This window comes from Cnephaeus nilssonii (genome assembly GCF_951640355.1).
Source record: "Cnephaeus nilssonii genome assembly, chromosome: 14".
Lineage (NCBI taxonomy): Eukaryota > Metazoa > Chordata > Mammalia > Chiroptera > Vespertilionidae > Cnephaeus > Cnephaeus nilssonii.
Window position 1 is genome coordinate 39,974,821 of NC_137085.1, and position 23,540 is coordinate 39,998,360.

The 23,540-nt window shown below is 38.8% G+C and overlaps 1 protein-coding gene across 1 annotated transcript in view; it reads right to left on the reverse strand.

Annotated features, from left to right (window-relative positions):
* The window catches only part of RORB (RAR related orphan receptor B), a gene marked incomplete at both ends in the record, with an annotated part of 62,760 nt that overhangs the window by 20,249 nt on the left and 18,971 nt on the right, over window positions 1-23,540 (reverse strand). The window contains 3 exons of the mRNA XM_079789953.1: window positions 858-990; window positions 1,977-2,098; window positions 19,116-19,517. Coding sequence (XP_079646079.1) covers window positions 858-990; window positions 1,977-2,098; window positions 19,116-19,517 — 657 coding nt within the window. The remainder of the gene's footprint in view (window positions 1-857; window positions 991-1,976; window positions 2,099-19,115; window positions 19,518-23,540) is intronic.

Here is a 23,540-nt window from a genome sequence, read left to right on the forward strand (position 1 = left end):
GGATCAGGCAGGGAGGCAGAGTGGTTAGGGCAGGCAGGCAGGTGAGCAGTTAGGAGCCAGAGGTCCCAGATTGTGAGAGGGATGTCCAACTAGCTCCCAGATTGGAGAGGGTGCAGGTCAGACTGAGGGACCCTCCTCCCCCGCCCCATGTACAAATTTCGTGCACCAGGCCTCTAGTTATAGATATAAGAGTACATTATTATTACTATGGTCTAGAGACCACGAATGTTAATATATACACCATGGTGGTTCTTATCTTCTATTTTCAAATAGGGCCAAGAATGACAAATAATTTTTTTCCTGTTTGGGTAATAGTATCTGCAAAGTCAATCATGTGCAGTTTCTTAAGCTACCTCCTCATTGTGTGTGTGTCAGAGTAAGTGAGAGAAGGAGGAGGGAATGATGAGAGCACAGTGGAGATTCTCCCGGTGTATTCTGGCTGCAGGCTATCCTCATTAAAATGATTGGAAATGACCACAGAGGCAGAGCTCAGCTAGCCTGGATCCCCCCCACCATGTTCCCCCAGCAGAAGGCAAATAGTACATTTTAGAGCCAGCTCAGCAATTCAGCCACCTTGACACACTAATTACTTGCACTGCCTGTCAAGCTGGGTATCTCAACCTTTGCAATTAATAGCTCTACTTTCAATAAGCAAAATTGTATTTGACTTCAAACGGGGAACTGAGTGAGTATCAGGGCATTTTTATTGCTGAGAGTTTCCTTTGGGAGTTGGCTGACAGTGTGGGTGGTAAAAACGAGGTATATGTTAGAAGGAGGATTTTCTAGAACCAACATTGAGCTCAGGGTCGACCACATCCTGGTCTAAAATAGGCCCACCCCATTTCTGCCTTGCTTACCTGACTTCAGAAGTAGAATCTGATCGTTTTGACAGAGTTCCATGAAGCCTGTTATCCGCTTTGCAAACTCTACCACGTACTGGATGGCGTGAGTGATCTGGATGGCACATTGCTGCCATAGTGCTTCCCTGGACTTCAAGAGAGAAAAGACAGAATGTATGTGGAATAAAGGGCAACTGGGAGAGTCAGTGAAATACTCAGGGTTGCCCTACTGTGCTTATCTGTCACTTAGGGACCAAGGGGGGAATTTACTGGATTCCTTTAAAAGAGGTGGGCAATATTTTCTAAGATATTATTTTGACCTGTTTGAACCTTGATATGCCACAGTTATCCAAGTACTGAGCCTAGAATCATGGAAACATTGCCAGAGCATGTAAAGATATTTATAGTTTCTTTATCCTTTCCCCCTCCTTGTCCTCCATCATCTCACCTAAATGAACTCAAGCACTTAGTCCAATTTGTAAAAACAAACTCTTGCACTGAGGAATACCAATTTCATCCACAGGCTTTTATAAGGTTATAAAAGCCTTATTTTCATGTATACTTGATGGAGTCTAAACTTGTAATATTGTTTTTTTTGTGTTCTTTTCCCAGAACTTACAGTGATTTTTTGGGGGGTATAAAATTAATTTTAAGGGAAAATATATCAAATCAAATTGCTCTCTTAACTAATATAGAATCCCAGAAATGTATTTTGAACTCTGGGTTATTTACTTTGGAATGGGAAACATAAATCTGACTGTGTTAATTCCGGTTTTCATTGAGCATAACTATACTTTTGTCTTCTTATTTATATAAAAGTGATAAGATTTCATTGTTCCAATATATATTATAGTCAAATATTTAGAAACAGGAAGATTTCTACATTTAATTAAAATTTCATTTATTGGTAGATCTTATAATTGAGGATCTCAATCTCAAAGACATTTCGGTTGTCATACTCTTGTGCGAGGGGGTGCTCTGTGGGTAGAGACTAGGGATGCTGCTAAACATCCTACAATGCACAGGACAGTCCCTACAGCAAAGAACTGTCCAGCCCAAAATGTCAGTACTTGTGAAGTTGAGAAAGCCAGAAATAGAGAAACTACAGGAAAACTTCCCTGTAGTTTTCCAGAGTACCTTGCTTTGATACGCTTTAATTTCTTCATAGGTGTGGGTCTGCCACGCCAGCTGGTGTAGCTCCTCCATGGTGTATTGACATGTCTCCAAGTGGGACTTAATGATGTTCTGTGCAATTCGATCTATGAGAAAGGATATCAATTGATTTGAGGGTTTGCAAATGAAATTCCACTCTGCTCAAAGGAACCTGCTCTTAATGTGTTGACAATTGGAATGCCTTTGGGAGGTACTCCAATCGTATGAGAGCGTTTTTAACACTACACTCTATTTTAAAATCTTCAGACAAACTCTTTATTGCCTATTTTTAATTTTCAGCCTTTTAATCAAAATGTACTGCCTTTTCCTTCTCTGATTGATCACACACCTGGGTCTTACAAGTTGTAAAGTGTTCAAATAATCAGTTATTTAAAGAATAAATACAAATTATTATGTCTCTTGCTTTAGGCTTAAAATTCCACTAACAGTCTTGACATTTACACTCTAAATACTTTAAAATATTTGAAAATTGTGGACCTCCCATTGTTTAGCTCAGAAAGGGGGAATTAATAAATATATTTGCTCATATTTTAAAAAGGAGAGGATTAAGCAATAATCTAAAATAAAACAACAGTTTTCTATGGAGGAAGGAGAATAGTGTAGAGGGACAGGGATAGAAGCTAGACTTCTCTGATGACATTATTTTGTGGATTTGACTTTGGAACCATGTAGATATCTTACATAATTTAAAACAGGAGAGATGTTATAGATGAAATGGGTTGATAATTTCAGGACTCATGGGTTGATAATTATTGACATTGGGTCATGGGGGCATTATATTCTTTCTAATTTTTTATATGATGAAATGTTTCTTTAAAAGAGTTAAAAAAGATAAAATAACTATATTCATAAAAAAAGGTAGTAACAAACATAGTCAGTCTTTGGGGCCATTTATTCCAAGTGAGTTGTAATTGGTATTGTATTTTAAATACTGATGATTTGGGGTTTGGAGATATGAAATTTGAGTAAAAAAAAAAACAGACAGAAGAGCTCTCCTTAAAAACCTGTTATCAAACCCCTGAGGTTGGACAGAGCTGTTAAGAGGTTTCCTCATAATTCCATCTGCTGTTGGAACACATGAACAAGGCAATATCTTAGAATACTGTCCAAATTACATGGGAATTCTGTATATTGGGTGTGAGCAAAGTGAAGATAACTGGTTTTCAGCCTGTTGACTGTTCTTGGCTCATACAGAAATGGCATTTTTCTTGTGTTTCAGGTTGTGCCATTTCAAATATAATTTCTTCTATGACAGTTTGTTTTTCTAAATAGCTATTTTTTAATTTCTCCAAGATAACTCTCAAAGCAGTACTTAGGTAACTTCTTTGGCCTTGCTAAGCTTCTGGTATATATGGTGTGAAATAGAGTTTTAGTGATGGAGAGAGAAACTCCTAATGAACTTCCCAAATTAAAAAAAAAATCATATAGCCCATTTCCTGGCACATTACAAACACTGAATAAGTAAATTACCATTCTTAGGACATGTTATATAGTTTGTCATCAGGGAAGCAAGCAGTGTGATGACTGCAATGGAAACAAAGCAGAGAACTTTAGTTTTGGAACCACTGCTGCACTGAAGGAAGATATTTCAATATTTACTAGATTTTTTTCAATCAGAACTATGAGTTAGCATTTGTAGTATTTAATGCTCTATCGGATTCAGCATTAAGCATTTTTAGACTTTCACTGCTTATTATCTTATAAAATACTTTCTTTAAAAATCCTATATTCAAAATTTTATTGAATATCTTTTTATATTATAAAAAAGGGCAGGAACAACTCTATACATAATATTAAAATAGATTGGTATATCATGGTTCATCATTTTTCAATTTCACTTGGGCAGTTTAATTACTTAGAGTCTAAAAAAACACGTATCTATTCCTCAGCAGGTATATAATGAAAACATAGATTTTTTTTATAGCTCTTTAGTTTTCAAACCTTTATCTTCTTGGCATAGTTTGTTTTCATCTTCAAAGATATGCTGATTTGTTAGCTAACATTTACAGGCTTCAGGGTTAATAAGCAAAATTACAATTGCTGCTCAAAATTGCATTATGAAAAACTCTTTATCTATTCCTTTATGGCACATCCTAGGAATTGTTGGCCAAAGTTTTAGAATTATTTAGTCTTACACCACCAAAGCTTAGGGTTTTATGGTGTATGAGGAGGAGTGGACCTAATCAGATGGGCAGGTTAAGCAAAATTAGAAGTTAAATCCACATGCATGCTTTAGGACTCAGCTCAGATGTCCATTTCTGGTGGAGGTTTCCTGCTTCTCTGTGTCCTCGTACAGCTACCATTGCACTTTGATTCTACCTCCAATTAAACCCTTAATCTAGGCAGCCACACATTGTGGTTATTTGTGTAGATTCTGTTTGTTCCCTGTCCTTCAAGCGTGTGAGCTCTTCGAGAACTAGACTGCAGAGCCCAGCGTAGTGCCTTCATATATTCACTCAACAGGTACTTTTTGAGAAACTATCCTAAGCCAGGTTAAGGTACAGATTTTTAAAAAGATGTTATTTTTAGGATCTTACAATAATATCCTATCATATCATTATGTAATGAATGTCCTGAGTTATTGTGGGAGCCCAAAGAAGAAAGTGTCTAACTCAGTCTGGGGGAGACGGAAAACAACCGTGGAGAAGATGCCGGTTGCCCTGGGTCTGAGTAGGAGTTTGTCTGTTACATGAAGAAGAGAAAGATGAACCTCAGGTAGAGGGAATGACATTACAAAGGCACAGATAGAAAAACTGACTTGATAATTTATAACATTATGTTTTACATTTTTACAACCCTTACCTTTTATTTTAAAAAATATATATTTTTAATTTCAGAGAGGAAGGGAGAGGGAGTGAGAGATAGAGACATCAATGATGAGAGAGAATCATTGATAGGCTGCCTCCTGCACACCCCACACTGGGGATCGAGCCCGTAACCCGGGCATGTGCCCTGACTGGGAATTGAATCATGACCTCCTGGTTCATAGCTCGAAGCCCAATCACTGAGCTGCGCCAGTGGGGCACAACCCTTACCTTTTAGAATCAATTTCCCTTTTACTTCGGAAAAATATGAGGTTCAAAGTGAGTGACTCTAGAGCCATTTTTACAGGGCTAGCAAATAGTGTTTTGAAATTGAGTCTGTCTTTTCCAGCAAGAATTCTATAGTGTTTGCAACATAGAGTGCATGGAGGAGATAAGGAGATAAATAAGACTAGGGATGGAAATTGTGACTAGCAACTGAGGAGCTGAGAAAGGAATTTGGATTTTGTAGGCGTCTGGGAGTTTGTGGAAGCTGTGAAGCAGGAGAGTGATGTGGTTTTTGTGTTAGAAAGGTGGTCCTGGTCATGGCAAAGAAGGGGAGATGGCATTAGAGAGTATGTGAGATTCATCAGGTAGTTGTGAAAATTCAGGCAAGATGTGAGGGGGTTCTGGACTAGGTAAGACTGACAGAGATACAATGGAGGGGCTAGATTCAAGACAGAAAAGTGAGGGTGAGAACATTTACATAGTAGGTGTTCAGCCAATGTTGACTTAGTAAAATAATGTTGAAAATGTTCATCCATCTGCCCATCCATCATCCATCCATCATCCTTCCATTTTCTGCTTTATTTCCCAAAGGATTTTAGAAAGCTTAGATTGAGTCTTCATTTAATGATTTTAAAACCGAAGCATTCACAATGGCTTTGAAGTCAAACATTAAACATGCATAATTATTTCCCATACTCTTGTGGGGAGAAGTAAAAGGCAAATCTCTTTTTGACATAAGACTTGTAAATATCAATGAAAGCTCAGACACAGTTGCGAAGCAGTCCCCCTCTACTTCCTTCAGTGAGTCTGCAGTGCAAAGGTGAGCCACGTGCAAAAACCCAACTTGACCCTCTCAAAGCTCAGGTCAATAAGCCACAAAGTAAAGCTAGACTTGGTCCCATAGGAGCAAGGCCCAAGGGTTCACTCTGTCAATTAGAAAGATGCACAACCGAGAAGACAGTTTGCTTGAACTAGAGAGTCTGCGGTTGTGAAAAGGGGAGAAAGATTAAAAAAGAAGGGACAAAGGGAGAGACAATGAATACAGTATGCAAAGTTCCTGCTGGGAGCCAAAGGAACTTTTAAGAGTCCTTGCCTGGAAAAATAGAAAAGGTAATAGTAAACGCTACCATCTCCAGGGACAGACCACATGAGAAAGTCCAGACAAAGAGACTGAGGTAAAAGAGCAGAGGATGTGGAATCTTTCTGGGCAATCACATCCCCTTCATCCGTTTCCCCGACTTGGATTGCAGTTGCGCTCAGAGCCCAGTTTTTGTCGGATTCTTTGACTTGGGCTGCAGGAGGCACACGTTGGAGTCAGCACGGACTGTGCTGGGATAATGGGTCCGACAGGAACAGGGCCCACATGACTGACTATGGGAAATTCTACCACCTGCAGAGGCGATGCCCATGGACCCTACACTCTGCCCTTCCTAAAACCAGGGATGAGGCTGGAGATTTCTTAAGTGGAAAATAAAATGCAGTTAACTTCTTCTCAGCAGTTAATATTCTGTATACAGAGGTTTGTCCAACTCAGAGTATGTGGGCTGCTTTGGTAATTAATAAAATGATATCAAGGACCGAGAAAAATAGTTTGACATGCTCAGTCCAGTCACTTCTTTCAATCATGATGGATAAAATGTAAATATTGATGCTGGCAAGGGAAAGTTGGGTGTGTAATTACAGGTTAATATTAAGTCCATGATCCCTATTTTCTATTTGTTAATTTCATGAAGAATAGCGTCTCACTTTCTCTTCTATTTCCCCATATAAATGTGTACAACTTAAAAAAAATAAAATTGCTTTGTTTTTAGACTTTGACCCTGATGCTTTTCTTGAAGGAAGGCATATTGGAACTCAAGACTTATAACCAATTAATAACATTTGTAACTTCATGTATTAAATAACCCTCTTTATGAAATAGAAATGATAATGTGGGATTCAAGTGAAAGGATCGTCCCAGAAATCTTTAAAATAATTGATACAGGGATATGTTTATGGCAGAGATGGTGGTGCTGGCTTCATGGGTATTTATCATCAAATTCATTAAATTACACACATTAAATAATATATAGTTTTTTTGTATATCAATTAATACCCTGATGAAGAGGTTTAAAAATAATTGATATAGGTAAATATGCTTTGTAATTTTTTCAATATTATTTTGTATTAGTTTCAGGTGTACAACATAGTGGGTAGACAGTCATATACCTTACAAAGTGTTCCTCCTGATATTTCCAGTACCCATCTGACAGCATACATAATTATTACAATGTTATTGACTATATTTCATATGTGTACTTTACAACCCTGTGATGCTTTATCATTTTTGATAAAAATATTTTAAAATATTATTAAAATTGTCTCTCTTCCCTAGAAGTGTAATCTTAAACCCACTTAAGGTTAATCTTAAATACACTTATAATATGGGCAATTCTAAGAAGAGAGAAATAAAATTTTGAAGGGAAAATGGAATAAAATTAGTGGTAATTTTCAATAGTGTGTGCATAAATCATAGGACCCTGGGGCTGAAACTAACTTCCTTTCTCTATTTCCAAATGGACTGTATCTAAATTCCAGAAGCTGGTTGGGTTCTTTTCTATGGACTTCCACATCTCTCCCCAGTCCTCATCAATCTTCATTGTGATCTATTGAAATAAGTAGGAAAGAAATCCCCCTTAAGGCATTTACAGATAGTTGAGATGCATATGATCAAGTTCTCACTGGTAAATGGAGTTTTAAAGGTGAATCGCATCAGACAGTGGAAAAATTATATTTTGAAGTAATGCTTAAAGATATATATGTGTGTACACACACACACACACACACACACACACACACACACACACACACACCTTACATATTGATCCAAACAGTAAAGCAAAGTTTGGAAACAAGTCATTCAAATTACCTAATTCCACGTAGGGAAAGAGGCGACATCTGGTTATTTCCGTGAGAAATAAGTAAACTGACAAGCAAGGTGACAACTTCTTGTTTATAACTGTAATGTTATAAAATGAGGACCAGCTTGCAACTACTAAAATAGCAAGTGACCTTCTGCAGCTCTGATTTCAACCACTCAGCGGGTTTTCCCACCAAAGGGGCTTATTTTAGCTCTCACTAGACATTTCAGCAAAAGGTGCTCCCAAAGGCTACAGTGTCTCAGACAGCCACGGACTGTGAGGGTGATTGCATTAGAATTCCACATCCTGGGAGTGGGGAAAGTTGAGTGTATCTTTAAAAACTGCTGCTTTTAGTGTTATTACCAAGGGCACCCAAGGCCCAACTATAGGTGAGAAAGCTGAGACTCAAGGCTATAGATAGCATTAGAGGGGGTTGCATTGAACTTCCCAATTCTTTCTCCTCCCCCTCTTTTATTTCCCTGATTTTTTAAAATGAGAAACGATGGTTTCTCCTTGGTGAACTACATACCCCCTATTCATTTTTCTCCCCAAAGGTTTTTTTTTTTTAAACTTGGAAGTATTCTTCCTAAAATACTATACCTCAGCCTCAATCAAAATGATTAATGCATTTTTAATTTTTCACTTGCCTTAAGGATCTAGAGAACCGCTCAATTCTCTGTTTAGTTTATACTACTAGTGTGAAAGTGGAATTCTTAGGGGATTCGCTTTAAATTAATGCCAGGATATCTCTACGGACTTGCTCAAGGCAAATTTTAAGTGCCTGCATTAGGTTTTCAGAATATCAAGATTCCTCAGAATCCACGCTCTGAGGCAGTAACTATAACAACTGGTTAAAAGGTGAACCACTTAACCAAGTGTGCATTTTGCCTTTTTGACAATAGACCTCTAGTTTTATAAGTTTTCTATTATTTAGTAAAACAAGTCTACTGGTTACAGTGTAATAGGCAACAAATGTCAGAAAGGACAATGTCAATTTCAAGACCTTTCTGATTTTTCTAATCTCTATTTAGAGATCATTAGTTTTTTAGCACAAATAGAATTGTGCTGTCAGCTTAAGAACACAATTTAAGCTTAAAACAGCCATCTCTTAGTAATCTACATCTTCAATAAAAAAGTAGTTTTTTTAGCATTTAAGTTCCTCAAATTCTTTTAAGAAAGAGTTGGGGACAAAAATAACCTATAACTCATTTGTTGGCTCAGTTTCATGGTCCAACCACTCATAACTCTCTCACCAATGAATTAGGGTAGCTTCTGGTCTTCTTTTCATACAAATTCTATTGCCAATTATTGTATCAGAGAATAAAATAATTGATTTTTACTTTGTGGAGACCTGAGCCAAAGTGTTCTTAGAGTTCTTCAATAAAATATATTAATAAAATATAAGACTATGATATTAACTATAAAAAATAATAATGAAAATGTGATAAAACACAGTTCAATGAAATATAAACATAGAGAAAGACAATGAAAAAATCAGATTAATACAGTTAATAATAATATCTGGACAAAGAATGAATGAATAAGTTAATAAAAAAGTTAATATTTTCTCAAATTTCAGAAAGCTTAGGTAAGAGCATTTAAAAAAACTTTTGCCTTTCATTAGAGTCCCAAATCCTGGGAGTGGGGAAAGTTGAGTGTATCTTTAAATGGGACATAAAGATTCTGAGGAATCTTGATATGTCCCTTCACCACCCTATGGGTTATGCATATATGCATACACATTCTTTCATTGATCTCTTCCCACCTACCCACCCTCCCCCACCTCTGAGATTCTGCATTTTAAGAGAAGGTGAGAAAGCAGAAAGTAAAGCAGAAAGAAAAACTGAAAGAATCTATATAGCATTTGTGTTTCAGCAGGGTGTATGCAAAGGGAAAAAACATCACAGGCAGCAAAACAAATGAACTAAGAGGGTGGCTTCTTAATAATTTAATAATGAAAAGCTGTTTAGGATCACAAGTGTTTTCATTTTATTGCAATAGTGCATGCCTAATGTTTGAAAAATTACAGTTCCCTTTCTTTAAGCTAGCTAAGAAAATTGAGAAAGAATCTATTATGAAAACATTTCATTTCAAAATCAGCTTTCATAGTAAAAGATCAGCGAAGATCAGCTTACTTCAATGTCCTGGACTTGGTGAGTTGTAAGATGAGGAAGCCAATATGCCCCCATTCAGACTTTTACTTGAGCCCTTTGGAAAATCACTTAACATCTTAAAGTCTTAGTTCCTCTGGATTTGATTTTCTATCTACAGAGGATTTGGCAGCAGAGACATTTTCTAAGGGCTCTATGAAGCATGGCAACTTGAGTGTGAGGGTCTTCCCAGGAATTTCCCTGTTTTGGCTCTTGGAGGAGAGGTCTTATAGTTACAGAGGTTGAGAGTACAGCTCACAGTCCTAAAAGCACTTGAAGAGTCTTGATAGAGCAAATAAAAAGTATATAATCCAGAGCCCATTCAAATCTTGCCCTACTCACTTTCAAAAACCACCTCCACACACTACCAGAAGCACAATTAGTGAGTCACAGAGGATGAAAATCTAATTATGAAAATTGCTCAGGGCCATCATTAGGATTGACCTTTACTATTTGGGTTTTGTTGACATATGGATTGACTGTTAATTTAAACACAAGCAACTCCTCCCCTTCTTTGGAAATTTAGTCAATGTATTTCTGACCTTTAGAACAACTAATTCAGAGGAAATATTTGGAGGTAAATTTTACATTTTCTAACATTTGATCTAAAATAAAATTAAAAACTTGATTATCTTATTTAATCAACTAATGTTTTAAAATAAGCATTTTCTAAATAGTCTAGCACAACATTGTCCTAGAATAAACCTATCTGAAAACCAAATAGCAGTTCTATAATAGACTTCATAAAAATGGTTCAAATTTAAATAGTAAATTCTTTCTCCTCAGTATCGAGGGTATATTTTTAAAGAAAACTTTATAACCTAAAATAAAAATGAAATAAAACAAGTAAACACAAAGTCTTTCTAGTTAGGAACATTTCCAAGAGGTTTCCCCAATTTTGTATCCATCATATAAATAAATCCTATACTGGTTGGTAGAGAGAGCCTGATAAGTCAGTTGTATACTAAGCTAATAACACCAAACTATTATTCCAGAAACCTGGTCATCACTCGACATTTCTGTATTCCATGGCCTATATGGCATTTTAACCCTAGCCAGCTCTTCCCCAAATACTGCTTAACGCTGAGGCTAAGGCCATATCCAACCTAACAGAGGAAAAGTGACTCAGAGCGTTGTCCGAGACCAGTATCAAAGCTTGCAACGAGTTGAAATGCTATTCAACAGTGGGGTCTGTTTCAGAGGCTACCTTATAAGCATAAACATTCCCTCCCTCGATAAGTCACAGACAGAACCGCATGAAATCTGCTTTCCTCCTCCTTACTGCAGAGTATTTCATATCTACTCTGGCTTTTGAAATTGAGTGTATAAAATGGAATTGGTTTTCCAATAGCTTCTCAAGAGCTTCCCCCCCGCCACCAAGCCCCCAGGTAGGTGGATTTTAGAATCTTCTTATGATATTCTGAATTCTGAGCAAAAATTTAATCCCAAACTAGTATCTCTAGAGGAAGTCCACCGATGAAGATCAAATTTGCACAATTTCAACTCAAAATAGAAAAGGTGATTTAGAAGATTTACCTAATCTAGTGAATGCTAGCACATTAGGAAAGCTGTATTATCAGTGGTCTAAGCATGTAGTGACTAATATGTATACAAGTACTATAAACAGGTATGTGTAAGCACTTGAATTAGCATGTACTAGTATGTGTGTATCGCATCTTTATATTTGTTTAGAGCCTTGCTGGTCACAAAGTGCTTTTGTCTACATTATGCCTTTTACTCCGCTTGTGGGTAAAGACTGCCTGAGCATGACAGTAGGGTTATTACAACATATTGCTAGGTGATTTTTAGATTATCTTTGTGAGGTTATTAAAAGATAGCTAGAAAGATATGGACTTGAATGACCCTAGCAAAGAACTATAGGGTTCTTTATCTTGGGATGCTCTAGAATAATTCATGGCCATGAACTGGTGACAAATCAAGTTGATTAGCTCAGTCCCTGTCCTCAGGGAATTCTTAGATAGAGGGCAAGGTACTGGAGAGATATTATTTGGGTGGCAAAGAACAAGGTGGTGCTAAAATTTCAGAGAAGTCAAGCAAGTCCCTCTTTAGTGACCAAGATGACCCATGTAGGTCTGGGGCTAAGGCTGGTCCTTAGTAGTCAAGATGTATCTTCATTTTATAGTTTCCCATTTTCTCTTAAAAGGGGTGCGGGAAGGTAATCAGGTTGGAGTGTGCCAGAGAGGACAGGGGGGTTTGCCCTGAAGCTGTATATCGGTATAGCAGCTCATTCTTTACACTGATTATACATGAACTTGGGGTATTTTGGGATTGGCCACCACCCTCTCCTTGAGCTGCCTCTGATTGTCCTTGATTCCAGATATCTTGTTTTGTTTGCTTGTTTTCAGGAGGGTGGTTGGAGAGAAGAGTCTGGTGCACAATTCTGGTTTGATTGTGGTTATTAACTGTATATGTGACAGGGTTTTTCAGCCCCATGGAAAGTGCCCCATGTGGTCCTGCTCCTTGGGAGGGAGGTGTGGCTGGCTGCTGCCACAGGGAGTGCTTCAGCCTCATTCAGAATTTCCTGGCTGCCTGCAAATCTCCTCTCCGCCACGCTGTCCTTCTCCTTGGAAAGTGGCTGGAACAAAGGGAATATTTGTTCACATGGCCAAAGCTCCCACCAGGACTTGGGAGAACAATAATCCTTCAAAGTCATTTAGTTCAACCACCTTATTTTTCAGATGAAGAGACTGAGCCTCGGAAAGCTAAACTAATTTGGAGCGTGTTCATGAGGCTCCTACATGCAGTCAGGACTCTCCTTTTCGATGTCCTTTTCCTGAGCTGCCTGCAGAGGTTGGTTGGGCTGAGGGTGGGAGGGGGTTAGATGACTGTGGCAGTTCACAAGATGTCATCCCTCAAAGCAAGAAAGGAGGAACTAAAGACACCGGATTTTCCTTTCCCCACGCTGCATAATGATTTTTCTCACAGTTTAGTCTACTTTCATTCATTTTAATGACTAACTAGGCAGTTGTTCCTAAATCAAATGCCTATTTATGTTTGATACAGGTGTGATCAGAGGACATAGAAAGTACATAGTTAGAGTTAAATTCTATTCTCTGTGCTATTTCTGAATGAGTAGTTAAATATGTATAGACAGAGAAATGCATATTTATCTAATATACATACAAATATGCATAGACAGATTAAAGCAATCTATAATGATAAAAGTGCAATATGCTAATTAGACCGGATGTCATTCCTGACGTGATTCCGGACGAAGCCGGGGCAGAGCGAAGCCTGGGTCCCGGGTGTCTGCTGGCAGTCAGAGCAAATCCCAAGTCCCAGGTGCCTGCCAGTGGCTGGAATGAAGCCCAGGTCCCGGGTGCCTGCCGGTGGCCGCAGGGAAGCTCAGGTCCCAGGTGCCAGAGGGAAGCTGGTGCCGACAGCAGGGGGAAGGAAGGCCTACTCTTGCACGAATTTCATGCATCGGGCCTCTAGTTATAAAATATTTATCTATAGAAGCGTGTCATTAAAGGTGCTACCTTAAGACCACAGTACCCACTTGGGGTTCTTAATAAGTAACAGTTGAAATATCACCAACTTTTATAGAATTCCTCAAAATAAAACAGCACTGGTCTATCTTTATGTTTCTATATAGACTTGACAGAATAAAGTAGTACACTACAGGAAATAGATCACTTTTAGGCCAATCCCCTCTCTTTAATCCTCAGCTTCCACTATAGGTGCACTTTTAAATTTCTATTTGTGATGCTTAAAATTCCAGGTTCCATAAATAGAACACAAAAGGAATCTGAAAGTAAATCAATGTTTAAGATTGTATAGGAGAGAGCAATGAATTTACATTTCATTGTCTTTATCTGGAAAGGAAATTACTGACTAGAACAGTAAACTCAGGTGATGTGTGTAAAAGGTGATTTATCCCCTTACCATCACAGCTAACTGGATGTGTTGTTGTTGTTTTTTCTTCCTGATTTTAAAAGCATGTTGTTTGGCAGTTTTGTTTTGTTAATCTCCACCTGAAAATATTTTTTTCATTGATTTTGTTTTTTAGAGAGAGTGGAAGGAGGGGGAGAGACGGAAACATTGATGTGAGAAAAACACATTGATTGGTTGTCTCCCGTACATGCCCATTTTGGGATCAAGCCTGCAATCAAGGTAGATGCCTTTTAAGGGAATCAAACTTGGGGCCCTTTAGTCCACGACCCAATGCTCTATCCACTAGCTAGGGCATGTTTGGCAGTTTGAATTGTCTTGTTGTCTGGTACCTCATAGATACATTGTCAATCATCTCTGAGCCTAAATGAGCTTTTGCTAAGAGTATTAGTTCTGCAGAATCTCCCAAACCATCCGAGGGCCAGAGTTGGGAAGGAAAAACATGAACATCCACTTTCCTTCTCTGCTTGTGTGCTGAGTATCCTTGGGTGCCCCAATGACTGTGAAATTTTACTTCCAGAGATATAACACATCTACTATGTCAGCTTGAAGGAAAATTCCAGCCAAACACAGTTAATACTGCTGCCTAAATATTAAGTTGAAGCTTCCATTGACCCTTCTCTTATTTCATGTCTTTTCCTCCTATGGGATTTTGAGAAACCCCAGGATATAATTTTTGAAATGTTTCATATATTTCTGTCTGCTTACATACATTTTGTTTTCTATTCATTAAATGATGGGAATAAATTATCCTATCTAATAAAGACAGAATATGCAAATTGACCATAACTCTGTGACAATGATGGTGGCGCCCACAACCAATAAGGAGGGAATATGCAAATTGATGTGACAAGGTGAGATGCGGAAGGCGGCTCTGGCTGTAGCGAAGGCGGAAAGGGAGCTCCAGGCTGGAGCGAAGGCGGTGCCGGCAGCCCGGGGAAGGAAGGCCTATTCTTGCACGAATCTTCGTGCATCGGGCCACTAGTTCTAAATAAGAGATGTGGCTCAGAGTAAGCAATAGCCCCTACCCCCCTCACCTCCCGGAAGGTTTGTATCATGCCCAGGACTTATATTATATGATACTGAATTGCAATTATTTATTTTCATGTCTGGATCCTAGACAGTGAGGTCAGGAACCATAGTCTGCTTGCCTTGAGTGTTTGGCACATTTCTAAAATATGCTTTTGAAGGAATGCCTGGCAGTCTAAGGTAGTAGAATAACCCCACCTTAGAATTTAGGCTTCACCACCTACTATGTGGTCTAGGAAAATCACTGACTGTTTCTGAACCTTAATTTCTTCATCTGCACCATGGGGTTCACTGCCCAACTGAAGGTACTGGTGAGAGGCTCAAATTGACTAACATGCATAAAAGGTCTGTCTCTGTTTTTCTCTCTATAAAATACTATTACTAGGTTCCTTAACCTAGAAAGTGTGTAGTTTCTTTGCTGCACTTTTAGAAAGACAAGTTTGGTTTTTCTGGGGGAATATTCCTGACTCTGATAACATTCATATGACTGACTTTTTGGGATCTTCACACTGTTGCTTATATAGTTGCTTTATGTTTTAATTAAAAATTTTTTCAAATTGTAAGACTATAATCTCCGTGGAATAATAAAAAAACAAAACTGGTTTTAAGAAACAACTGCTTTTAAGATGACCCAGTATCAGAATAATGACCTGGCTGTACACATTTCATTGCTCTCTCAGAAACCAGAGGAAGTACATCAGGACTTCTCGTCGCCAGGAGTGATGTAAAACAATTCTTTAGTGTGATAGAGCCTTGAATTCACCTAGTGCAATGGGGCTAAAACTTGATTTTGTATTTTGTCTGCACAGGGTTCTCTCCCTGACAGCTTGCCACTAGCCCGATTATACAGATGCTCATTCATCAAATCAAGTCAAAATGTCAGCATGTTCACACTGTGAGCTCCTTTGTAGCACCTAGAAGGTCATCAGGCAGGCAACAAACACCAAACATGTTTTGCGGTGGGAATGCCAATTAGCTTGAGGGGCTCCCTTTGTTGACGGGATAAATATATACTAGTAGTATGATGGTTAAGAGAATGGGTTTTGATGTTACTCAGACCTGGGCTTATGTGCTTACTTTGATTTTGACAAATTTTGTAACTTCTGAGTCTCAATTTTCCATCTGTAAAATGGACATACAAATATGTATATAACAGGCATAATAGGATTGTTATGAGAATTAAATAAAGGACATTGCTCAGCAAGTGCAGGTGCTCAATGAAAGGTAATAATATGACCTGTAATAACTAGTAATGTTATTGAGTAATAATGAAATGAATAACTTATAATATCAATTATATTAATAATAATAAGGCTTATGCATGACAGATTGTCTTAAGAACTTACAAATATTAACTCATTTAATCAACACACACAGGTAGGGACTATTATTTTCCCAGGTTTACAACTGAGACCCAGAGGTTAGATAAATTGCTTACGGGAAAAGGCCCACCGGGCTTTGAACTCAGGCAATCTGACCCCAGAACCAGAGTTCTTAACCATCAATGCTATACCTCTGATGCCTTCTCACCAACACTGTTGTGGACTTAGGTTTTAGTGAAATGAGTGGCAGTTTTTTGCACGGTGCAGGAAAGAATAGCACGTCCAATCACTGTGGCTTGTCATAGGTGCCTACACCCATTGAAGGAGTTTGTGTCCACTAGATGGCATTGCTGTTTTAAATAAATGTGAACCAAGTCAATATTTAGGTTTAAGAGCCTGCTAAATATGGGAGCATTAGCAGGACAATCTAATCGCACCCCTAAATGTCTGATGAAAGAGGTCTCCAAAGTTTAAGAATATCTAGAGCTATTCTAAAGACTAATGGTATCTTGAAATAATTAAAAAATATATGCCAGTCCATTTTGGGTATCACTTTCTATGTAAAACATCTGGATGAATTTTGAGATTATCTAGTCCAAAGGCAGCAGTTCTGAGAATAATAAACTGAAGGCCAGAGAGGAAAAGTGACTTGCCTACGGTGACCCAGGCCTGATGGTTTTGGCTGTATTTCTTTTTCCATACTTCTAGTGATTCTAGATGACAAGAAAACTATGATTTTTGAATTCTTACAAGACTTTATTTTCTGGGTATGGGGAAGAATGCTGCCCAAGAATTGTGAGTTTTGTTTCATTAGGTTTTGAACATGTGTTCCAAATCAATAGCAGACTCTTGCACTTAGATATTAAGTAGGATAAAAGTGAAAAATGGTGCTGACTTTCTCTCTCTCTCTCTCTCTCTCTCTCTCTCTCTCTCTCTCTCTCTCTCTTCTCCCATAACATGCTCTCTTGGAAAGATTTAAGTGACTTCATTTAAAAAGACTGTCCCTATTTGTTGACAATGCAGTGTGTGAATATTAAATCCACAACAGGTAACAGAATAATGGATAAGAAAAAGGGCTCTGGAATCAGACTGCCTAGGGTGGAAACTGGCTCTATCACTTAGTAACTAAAGGAATCTGGGAAAATCAGGAGACTTCCCTAAACCTCTGTTTCCTCATCTGTAAAATGGGAATAATATTTGTACTTATAAGATGCTCGTGAAAATGAAGTGGGTACAAAGTGCCTGTGACATAGTTAAAAAGCAAGGTTAAGGATGGCAATAGTAACTAATATTTTGTATTATAGCTGATGTTTAGTTTTCTACATCTCTCAGTGTATGTCATTTCAGATGTTTTGTCAACAACTTCTTTACTCACTGCTGCATCCTGAATTGCTAAAAGAGAGAAAGAATGTTCCGGGTTTTATAACTGTGTAACATTGCTCCTCCCTCCACCAGATGGTGGAAGTAGCCAAGATACATATGGCATGTACTTCATTATGTGTTCACATCAACTTTATTTAAAACACTCGTAGGCTTTAGGCTGCAGACAGAGAAGGTGCCTGAGCACGTGGCATGCAGCAATATCCGCCAAGCGTTATTAGGCATTTGCTGAGTTCCAAACATTGCTCTGTTTTACAAGTATTAACTCACGTAATTCTTACAACCACCATGTGCTCTACAAACTAATGTTTTTTCTCTTTTTAAAGATGAGAAAAAAAAGATGAGTAAACTGGGATTGAGAAACTTGCTCCAGCTCAAATACTAAGCCACAGAGTCGGGGTTGAAACGCAGGTGGCCTGGTTCTTAAACATGCTTGCCCTGCCGTCTGTCAGGGTGGGCTGTGAGGAGGCCTCAGCGGTTTCTGAGCTCCACATTGCTTTCCCCAGTACACTGAGTCCTGGTAGCCACTGTTTGTTTAGCTCTTCTAGGCTACTGTTAGCATGCAACTCCAGGAGGGTAATGTGTCAAACCCACATTGGTATTTTTATGGCAATTAGTTAGTGAGATCAACTGGTTAAACATTTCATAGGCTCCTGAGCTTCACAGGGTCAGACACAGTTGTGACAGGTAAGAAGAGCATCCTAGGGTAGGACACTCTTGAAGACCACTCCTTAGGACTCAAAGAACATCACAGCAGAAGGAGGACTGGGTTACTGATCATCACGCTTGTGACTAGCCCTCCTCACCAGAGCTAGTTTGTTGCTCTTAGGTTCTGCCACACTCCAGACTAGACGCTTTCATTGCCAGTAATTCAGATTTTATTCCCATGTAGAATTCTTGAATTCAGATCTGCAAGAGGCTTAGAGGTCTCCTGGTCTACCCCGCTGCCTTTACTAAGAAGGAAACTGAGGTGCCATTTGCTTCTGTTATCTTAGAGGGAGAGTTGGAGCCCTGTTCATTCAATTCTTACATACTGTGTCTGGATCCCTTAGTTATTTCACGTGTAATAGCCCCTTGCTGAAAGTTTCCTGTTTATAACCATCATATTTTTCTTTCGGTGACGAACCCAAATTTAACAGATAGCATCTGTTCTTTACAGATAGCATCTTTCTATGTATAATTTCTTCCTTTGCTTGGGACAGATTTTTATTGGATAGGGAAACAGCGACAGTTATTAGAAAATATTTTAAAATCAATTACTTTTCTCCCTAGAAGCCATGAATGCAAGCAATTCAACAAACTGAGAAAATGACCCCAGAGATAGGACCAAGGCACCTTCAAAGCAGAATTTCCAAAAATGAGGGGGGAGACTCCCACTTACCGATTTCAGTCATTGTTATCCCTGGTGCTAGCTGCCCGTTGTTGAAAGAGCTATAGGTAAACAAGTTGGACACGGATGTGAGGTCATAGATGGGTTCTTGCTTTATCTGTTTGATCCCAGTCATGTCAAGTCCTGACTGATCGGGGGACGGCTGGCCGGAATCCACGCTGTAGTAACCCTCGGATTTGGGCAGGTCAATGACGTGTCCATTGGCATAAGTGCCGCCGGCCTCGTTGTTCAGATTGCTGAGGCTGTTGCTGATGCTGCTGCTGTACACCCTGGCGAGGGCTTCCGCCTCCCCGCTCTGCTGCTGCCGCTGCTCCTGCAGCCGCTGCTGGTGCTTCTGCACCTCGGCATACAGGCTGTCCCTCTGCTTCTTGGACATCCTCCCAAACTTCACAGCTGGGTCGGAGAGAAAAGCAGAGAACAGCGCGTGCGGTTATCATTCTCGCTGACCACCTCAAGTCCAGCGGGTCATGGATGGCTGTCCCCTCAATAGCAAATGCATGGACTCCTAGCACCATAGCCCAAGAGCCCATTCATTTGCACTCCGTATTTGGTAAAATTTATATTCATGGGTGTCCTTACTGGTTTATATGCATGGGGAGAATTAAATCTAAGCTAGGAAGAAATGTGAAAACTTATGTATTTCTTATTGATGTGAAGTTAGAAAGCATATTTTCTTGTTCTTTTTTACTTGTGGGGAAAAAAAATCATAAATAATACAAACTACCAAATAGTACCTGCTATGAAGATGTCAACCTAAACTCATTGTTAACTTCCTCTCTTAAGCATTAGGATTATTAGATTGTTGACTAGGACCTTATAATTTCACTATTTTCTAGTGTGTTGGGTAAGAACAAGAATGTGGGGCAGGGTGATAAACATAGTTTTAAGTAAACCACATCATTTGCCTTCAGTTGGCTTTTGGGGCAAATGAAATGGATCTTTGGAAGAAGTTTGTGCATTTAGTGGCCAGCAAGTGATCCAACAGTAACCCCTCCTCCCTCATTCCACAGTCCCCCTCCCGAGTTTTGTATTGCCCATCTCTTCTGCCAAAAGCCTTAGCCATTCTGAGGAAAAAGGAGGAAGAGGCTCTGGAAGTGGTCATAGAGTGATATGAGGATGCTTTCATCTGAATGCATTGTTTCTTTTTAAATAATATATTTTTATTGATTTCAGAGAGGAAGGGAGAGGGAGAGAGAGATAGAAACATCAATGATGAGAGAATCATTGATCGGCTGCCTCCTGCATGCCCCACACTGGGGATCAAGCCCACAACCCAGGCATGTGCCCTGACTGGGAATCAAACCGTGACCTCCAGGTTCATAGGTCAACACTCAACCACTGAGCCATGCCGGCCGGGCTGAATGCATTGTTTCATAACTTACAGAGATTAATCTCCTGAACTGTCATAGGTAGTGATGTTTTCCTCACCAGCTGTCAACTCCCACTTTAGGCTGTGAACATCCTGAGTCCAGGGGCTCCCTTGTCTGAATCATCCAGCTGTATGTCGTTCAACTCATGTTAACAGTGGGAACTGTGACAAACTTGGAGGCTCCTCTCTGAGTCTCTGTTTTCCTTTGTGACAGTGTTCCCGTCACCTGATGGTGTTGGGAGCTCAGAGAATGTAGAAAGAATAAAGTGGAGGCAAGAAACTGGTTCAACCCCTGATTCGGTCATTAGGGTTGATGAGCATAACTTCTGAGAATAACTAAACAGGGACGTGCTTAAGAACTAACTCTCCAGCCCGGCACGAAGGGCCTGCGGAAGAGATCCCTGCTGTGAAGGAGCTGCCACTCATCCCCCACAGTTCTTCAGTTCATTTTCTCCATGTGCTGGTTACAGAGCTACCGAATTTTATCTAAGCATCAGCTGTTCAGAACAGAGACCACGTTTCCCAACCTCTGTCACTGCCGAGTGTGACTAGGAGATTAAGTTCTGAGTAACTGTGTACACTTTCCGGTGACAAGCATGTAATTTTCCTCCTGCCTGCCTGCAGGACTGTGGATGTGAGGGGTGGACTTGGAGCAGCCCAGACCCTTCCTATGTCTCTTTAATCCTATGTTTTTGCTTTCTGATGCTGCCTAAGTTGGAAAACATAGTAGCAATTATCCAGTAATTTTTCTGAATGAAGAAAATTAATCTGGTTAATTTAGACCAAATTCCTCTTTCCAGCTCAACTGTCATTTCTGTAGGGTCTTGAATCATTTAGATAATTGTATTTAACTTTGTTTGTAGAGACACTGTCTTTATTAGACTCTGCTTCTCAAAGACAAATTTATTTGCTTACTAATTTTTGTGATATTTGTAGTTTGTCCATGGACAGAATTCTATAGTGACTTTTAGGGAAAGTGTTCTCTGTATCTTTATATTATATCTTTATACATCATTTAATTCTCTAGTGAAAAAAATTATTTTGTATAAGATAAAATAAATCATGACACATTTGGATTCAGAAAGAACCTTCCCCCCCAGGAAAGTAATGTGACATGCTTTTTTATTTGCTGAGCCTCTGTTTGTTGCATTCATGTAGGCTTCGGACAGCTCTTTGTTACAGAGCTGTGGTGGTGAAGACCAACTTTGTATCTATTGCTATAGATTAAGTTTTTGTTCTGGTTCGAGTATGTTTACTTTCTGACTTACTTTAGTAGAATAGTTTTGCATTTGTTCGCTTAAAATTTATAGGGAGAAAAAAAGGATAATGAGAAGCTCTTTTAACATGAAGGTAGAAATGCAGTGTCTCTTTTAAAACTTTCCATTCAATCCTTGTTTTAGATTTCTGCATTTCAATCAACCACAATGTATAATTCACACTGTATTTAGGTGAATTATACATTGTGGTTGATTGAATTTATTAATGACCCTGATTTTTCTTACCTACTTCCATTTCTTCCTCGTGTAAATTTACAGGGCCCTTTTATCTGTGTAGGCATTCTTACTCGGGGTCATGTGGCCTGCTCTGGCCAATGGGATATTGACATATGTGATGCAAATAGAGGCTTCCAAAATGCTTATGTGATTGCGTATCACACCATGAAAAGGACAGGCCTCACCTAGCTTGCTGGAGGATAAGATATGTGAGGTAGAGTCGAGTCACCTCAGTTATCCCAGACAAAGCCATCTATAATCAATAGAGGCACAGAGTAACTTGTAGCTGATAGAAGACGAATGAATGAGCTCAGTCAAGACCCCATATTTAATAATTTTAGGTTCAGAATTCTGCTTTTGATCTCAAAATCAAAGCTAACAGTGTCAAATAAGTATGCAGTCAAGACCTGTGCCCTGGTGAACATCTGAAAACTCAGTGATGAATAATTATGCCCTTTCCAGGAAATTAACTTATCAGGTCACTGAGCAAGCTGAAATATTTTCAGAGAGGCAACTTAAAGCCCTACTACCTTTTGGAATTATCAGGCTTTATCCTAAATTGTGGACTTTACTGACAATTGCTATAGTACTACTTTAGAAAGAATTTCCCATTTATTTCAGAAATACTCATGAGCCAGTGTTTCAGTTTTATGCCCCTTCCTATAATAAATGTAGTGACATATTTGGGGAAAATTACAGTAAATGGCAAAAGTAAATCCACTGAACTTTCCTAACATATAAATAATTCCTTGTCACTCTTTGTCAATACATTTGTTGTATCCATAGGCCTATTTCAACAAAGGCTGTATTACTATTATAGTTTCAAATATTAGCATTCTTCTCACCACTAACCATTAATCAGAATGGCACATATTTTGAGTGTTTGCCCCTCTCAAACTGGAATTATTCTGCTAATGAGATTCACTTGAGTATAGAGGCAGTCTCTTGTTAAACCTCTAGCTCTCAAAGAAACTAGCACAATTCTGTATACATTGCAAGTGCTTCATAAATATTCAGTGATGATGGTATTTGCTCATGATAAGCTCTTAACCCTCATGTTGATCCCACACTAGCAAAGAACAATTTTCACAAAATATCGGAAATCTTTTTATATTTATTTGGATTGTGGGATTCTAAATGGAATGAAAGTTTCTGGAGTAACAATGAAACAAAGTTATTGCTTCTTCAAAGACATCTACTTACTACCTTGTAGGACAGCTTCTAGTTTTTCATAGAGGAATGTCATTAAGGAGGACACAGACTTAATTACTGCAAGATGGGTGTCATGTTTTCTCTTTGGAGCTCAATATCTTCCTACTGATGCAAACATTTTTCTATTTTTTGTTTGTTTGTTTACCAGTATAGTAGTACAATTGGAAACATTGAAGATTTCTGCAACTATCATTATTTTAAGGGTCCAGTTAAAAAGCAATAAAATGGTAGAGAAGATGCAGTGGGCATATACATGCTATTAATTCACACACACATATAAATGCATACTTCCACCTTAAAATTTTACTAAATAAATCTTGAAAACCACTTAACCCCAATCTC